The sequence below is a fragment of the Coffea eugenioides genome, chromosome 9 (assembly GCF_003713205.1).
Source record: "Coffea eugenioides isolate CCC68of chromosome 9, Ceug_1.0, whole genome shotgun sequence".
Classification (NCBI taxonomy): Eukaryota; Viridiplantae; Streptophyta; class Magnoliopsida; order Gentianales; family Rubiaceae; genus Coffea; species Coffea eugenioides.
Window position 1 is genome coordinate 7,843,250 of NC_040043.1, and position 6,000 is coordinate 7,849,249.

The following is a 6,000-nucleotide window of genomic DNA, read 5'->3' on the forward strand; positions in this document are numbered from 1 at the left end:
CATGATGCCGACTATCTTGTTGATTGCCTATCAACTCTCTGGTCGCCAACAATCTTTTTCTAATAATACATATTCAGGCTATCTTCACTTTCAATTGCAGAGTTACAAGTTGGAAGTCTGTTTCTTTTTTAATTTTTTTTTTGCATCAACTGAATTATGCACCAGAGGAGAGTCAGCCTTCAAGCAGCAAAATTCCTTTCATCTTGTTCTGATCTCATGTTTATTGACCAAATCGCTGTAATATTTTTGTTTTAGATCATTAGAATATTGATTGCATCTATCGGGATGTCTTGAAGGAAGAGTGATAGGTTTTAGTTTTTATCGAGAATTCTTCTTCCATGACTTACCAAATACCAAAAAATTAGGACCAGAGCAAATAATTTTTCGGAAAACAATTTTCTTGGAAAAGATTTTTCTAAAGAAAACCTTTTACACTGTATCAAATGGACCCTTAAAATTTATAGTTTTCTTATATCGATATTTAGAGTCTCTCATGAATATCTTGATTTGATTTTAACAATCGAATCTCAAAATCTTGAAATTCAGAGAGTCTCTTAAACTATTTTCTCTTCTCCTTTGTAAGGTTTAGAATTTTCTTTGAACCGAACTTCAGAGTCTCACTTTCACTTAAGGTTTAGAATTTTCTCATACCGATGTTTAGAGTTCCTCATCAATCATTTTCCCTTCCCTCTAGCAAGATTTTGAGTTTTGAATAAACCAAAAATAAAAAAGGAAAAAGAAGTGAAGCCACATTTGAGTGGATTTAGAATTATCAAAATAACCATTTCTATCATCCAATTGTTACATGCAACTCCAAAGTAACAAGTACAAGCAAGGTTGATGGTAAAGACAAGACCTGAATATATTGCCAAGGATGGCACCTTTTATCTGGTGCATAGGCTTCACCAAACAATATGTTACTGTACAATCTAGACGAGATGTCACACATGATGCAATACAATTCCTCGTTTGTTTGTGTCCAAATCAATGAGCTTGTGGTTTAACTTTGGCCTCCAAATATAACGCACAATAAAATAAAATGTAGTTGAAGTACAAATTGCACATTAACAAATAATGGACCATCATTTATTTTTGCAGACCTAAAAAGACAAAATACTTTTTGAAACTCATCAAAAACTCCTATTCAATTCGAACCTTTTCTGGGACAAGACCAAGTGCCCGCAGTTGCGTTCCTTCACTCTCTGATTCTTCAATCTCCAATTGATACGAGGATTCTACTGCTGATGTTGGTCATGTCACTTTCCACTATCCTACCTTAACATTTCCAAATTCCTTTTCCATTAAAAAATTCTTTTGAAGTACAATCCCACAGGGCCATGAGAGTAATCAATTGGCAAAATCCTTCAAGAAGTGGGATAATGATTGAATTCCAACAACCAATTGTTTGGTCGTCAAGTTTCCAGAAACGGGAAAAAGTGACACAGATGGAAATGGTTGATGCCACACCAACTCTTAAGTTAGCCGATCGATCAAATGATGATGCTGGAACTGAGGATTTTGTGTCAGCCCTAACATCAAGCCTCTAGCAAGCTTTTTCTTTCCATTATTCAAAATTAAAAAATTTAATTAAGTGGCAATTAATTATTTAGTGCAACCTTTGTATCATCTTAATGTGCATTCTTTGGCTTGAAAAGATTAATAGGGTCCAATCAAATCGAATTGAGTTCGACTTGATTTTGAATAGTGTATTCGAAATCGAGTTCAAATGGTACTCAACCTTGGCTCGAATTAAAAAATTTAGACTTGAATTTGAGTTCAAACTCGTCGAATTCTTAAAATTTGAGCTCAAATTGGAGCTCAATTTCGTTTTATCTTACTCAAACTCGAACTTGAATTTGATCAAATTGAGCTTAATTCGAGTTCAATCAAACTTATTCGAACCCAAATTCTTCATTCAAGGATTCTAGAAAATGCCTAGAATCCGAGGTGAATAAGAGTCACACCTAAGTATATCAATTAAAAATAATACTCGTAAGAATAATGACTTACAATACGAAATTCAATTGTGCCACTAAATGTATTTTGCTAAATGAGAAATTCGCGCCACTCCTTATCTCTATTTTTTCTCTCACCTTTGATCTAAAAAATTGGATGTCCCTAGTATTTGGTAAAACAATCTCTCAATATTCTTTGGCGTTGTTTAACAATACTTATTTTTGAGTGTGTTATTTTATATTCTTTGCCTAGTTACCTCAGTCTTAAACCTAGACAATTGCTATTGTTCAAGTATCATCTAGTCATCTCAACAGATGCAATGGTTGCCTAGTTGCCTTAGTCTTAAACCTAGACAATTGAGTCTCTTGATTCTTCATATATCAGATATATATTATGGAGATTAGCACGATTTCTCCTATCTACTTTTCACTGGTCAGGAGCAGGATAATATTCTCCTTAGAAATTTTTTGCATTATATAATTCTTCTCTTGGACCTAATTTCCGGTTTCATGTTTTCTTGAAGCTCGTTTGTCGTGTTACCAACAGAATAACAAAGCACGCGCAGCTAAGTATCAAGTAATTGGTACGTACTATATCTACCTATTCAGGAAACTCCACTGGACTAATTTGCCTGCTCTTTCTTCATTAAGTAATCGTTATGGACATCCTAGCTTTTTCTCTCGTAACCTTTCACTTTCACAAATAATTGGGACCCCATAATTCTTATCGACAATCACTTATTTAATTCACACGACTGTGATATTATTATTTGAGCTTAAACAATTAAAAAAAATTTCCCAGTAGCCAGATTATGATTATCTCCTCGCCTCCCATGCAACATCTGTAAGTCTCAGAACCCTAATTTTTTCTTAGATCAATCATTCAACTAAGCTAAAAGGATCTATAAATACCACCATTTTTAAGCCTATATCCATCAAAGTGGTGGACAAAGAAAAATGGCAGCATTCTTCAACATTAGTGCAGCCCTGAATTTCTTCCTTGTTACATTTTCAATTTTCTCTTTTAATCCCTCCCGTGCAAGAGAAAGAATAAGCCCTCATGAATCCACCATTGTCCTTGGTTTAACTCGTTCAAGTACCATCCTTCCCACCCCAAAAGCCACTTCTTCTTCTTATTCATCAGTAAAGAAACTGTTAGACTTGCAGGACATGATGGAGCCCTTGAGGGAAATCGGAGATGGATACCTGATATCTCTCAATGTTGGCAACCCTTCACAAACCATCCAAGTTTACATGGATACTGGGAGTGATCTCACTTGGGTACCCTGTGGGAATCTCACTTTCAATTGCATCGATTGCGACGATAACAAGAACAGAAACATCATGGCTAGTTTCTCTCCTTTTTCTTCCTCTTCATCCATCAGAGATTCTTGTTCAAGCATTTTTTGCATTGACATCCATAGCTCTGATAACTCCTATGACCCCTGCACTGTAGCTGGTTGCTCTCTGGTGACCCTACTAAAATCCACCTGTTATAGACCATGCCCTTCATTTGCTTATACATATGGAGAAGGGGTTGTTTCTGGGATTTTGACTAGGGATACCCTAAGAGTCCATGCAAGCAGCCCTGCTGGTGCATTTAGGGAAATTCCCAAGTTTTGTTTTGGTTGTATTGGAACCACTTATAGAGAGCCTATAGGAATCGCTGGATTTGGTAAGGGTCCACTCTCACTTCCTTCACAGTTAGGTTTCCTCCAAAAGGGTTTTTCTTATTGTTTCTTGTCTTTCAAGTTTGCTAACGACCCTAATATTTCAAGTCCATTAATAGTAGGAGATCAAGCTATTTCCTCTAAAGAACACATGCAATTCACCCCAATGTTGAAGTGTCCCGTGTACCCTAACTTCTACTACATTGGCTTGGAGGCAATATCTGTGAGCAATATTACCTCAACTGAAGTCCCTTTGAGCTTGAGAGAGTTCGATTCGCTCGGTAATGGTGGCATGTTGATTGATTCAGGAACAACATATACTCATCTTCCTAAGCCTCTCTACACAAACCTCCTCACTGTTCTCCAATCCATGACAACTTACCCTAGAGCAACAGAGACAGAAATGAGGAGTGGGTTCGATCTTTGCTATCGAATTCCATGTCCCAAAAATAATACTCTTGAAGATGATCTCCCATCAATCACTTTCCATCTCTTGAATAATGTAACTCTTGCATTACCCCAGGGCAATAGCTTTTATGCCATGGCTGCACCAGTGAACTACACTGTAGTGAAATGTCTGTTGTTTCAAAGCATGGATGATAATGTATATGGACCAGCTGGAATTTTTGGTAGCTTTCAGCAGCAAAATATGGAAGTTGTGTATGACTTGGAGAAAGAAAGAATTGGTTTTCAACCAACTGATTGTGCCTTAGCTGCTGCTTCACAAGGTCTGCGAAAAGTATAGCCTTTTTACTGATGGTTTTACGGCTAAAAGCATGGTTGGTTTACTATCAAAAGCTTTTGGAAGTCTTGGAAAGTGCCAAAACTTCTAAATTTGAAAGCTCAGCAACTTTGTTACATTGGACTTTTCTGGCACTTGTCTGTGCTCCTGTGTGTGTATGGTGTCATGTTTGTACTCCTGTGTCTTTTTGAAATTCTAGAACCAAAGATTCTGTTCTTTGAACTTTTCTTCAACTTGAAAGAATGATCAGCTGGTTACATTGTAGTTGATTGGCAATAAGAATCTACTTAATTAGCGAAAGTTTGCTTTTAGAGAAGCTGCTTTAGGACAAGGAAAACGGAATAATGTATCAGCAATTAGAAATTAAATTACCAAGTAAACAGTAAATATTACTCTAAGGATTTCATTTGGCATCAGAAGCAACATCTGCCAACAAATGAAGAGATGCAAATTAAGCTTGGTCTTGGTGGCTGATCAGACCACGTTTGCCCCATGAATCCTCTGTTGTTCTGTCATCTTTATGATTTCTTTGGAATATCCAATGGTACGACCGCCTCAACTACCAATATTGGAAGGTATAAACAACTCCAAGAACTGCATAAATAAGCAATTGATTTTGGACTGAAGTAGTCTGAACTAATCTTTTCCATAGAGATCTTACATCTGTTTTACGTGGACTATACATATGGCTTTAGTATCACATGCAGTAATGCACATCACAAATTAAGTAGCACGTGATCACTACTAAGGTCAAGTAGGAATCTTTTTCATGGCACAAGGATTCCATTAATCTCTTCGAAAGTTACAAGAAAACTATGGTGTTTCAGTTGATAAACGACAGGATTTTTTCTTATACTATATTTTCTAGTAGGCTCCAAGTTCTTCTTCTTCCTACTTCTACTATGTTCGAACAATTTATTGGTACTTCAGATTAATCAATTCATTTTTTAAGGCCATATCTAAATCTTATCTTTGAAATATGACACGAATCTCTTAACTCATTCTTAGGCCTCATGTTGTTGAACATTGAACAGTGATTGAAATTGCTAGGTTTCAGTCTCTATTTAACGTTCCGTTTTCACTTTTGCTTCATTCTAGTCTCTCTTCAACGACGTCAACAATGGAAGGTAAAGGGAGAGCAAGTGTAACAGAGAATGATTCCAGGGCAAGTTTTCTCTTCTCTTCCAGCAGCTCCAACCCTTAATTATCCTAATCTATCAAGCTACAAATGGAGGAAGAAAAAAACTAGAATGTGCCAAAATGAATATTGTTGATATTCATGAAGGTTACATGGCCCGCTTTCATGAATATCAACAATGTTCATTTTGCAATTGGTTAAAAACTATGCCTTTCAATTCCCAATAATCATAGAATTTCTTAGATTCTTTTTTTTTTCTTTTAATCAGAAGGAGGCTATAAAGCTAACTACACAAAAATAACACGACAATAAATCATCCCCATATAATCCGCAGATAGTAGAGCTCGAATTTCATACGAGGACCGGCTAATGACTCAAGTCCCCACGGCACGATCAAGCTCATCTTCTTCACCAGAGCATCAAAACTAGGATTCCGCTCCCCTCTAAATTAAAGGATAAATTACTTATTACCCCCTGTGATTTTATCTAATGTTA

General features: G+C 36.3%; 1 protein-coding gene across 1 annotated transcript; it reads left to right on the plus strand.

Annotated features, from left to right (window-relative positions):
• The first annotated feature begins 2,912 nt into the window (after positions 1 to 2,912).
• LOC113782115 (probable aspartyl protease At4g16563) lies at positions 2,913 to 4,370 on the plus strand. The gene has a single exon (XM_027328026.1). It carries the CDS (start codon positions 2,913 to 2,915, stop codon positions 4,368 to 4,370), a length of 1,458 nt encoding a protein of 485 aa, XP_027183827.1.
• Positions 4,371 to 6,000: the final 1,630 nt, after the last annotated feature.

Coding starts and splice junctions, on each gene's coding strand:
- LOC113782115 (XM_027328026.1), top strand. CDS start 2,913: ATGGCAGCATTCTTCAACATTAGTGCAGCCCTGAATTTCTTCCTTGTT.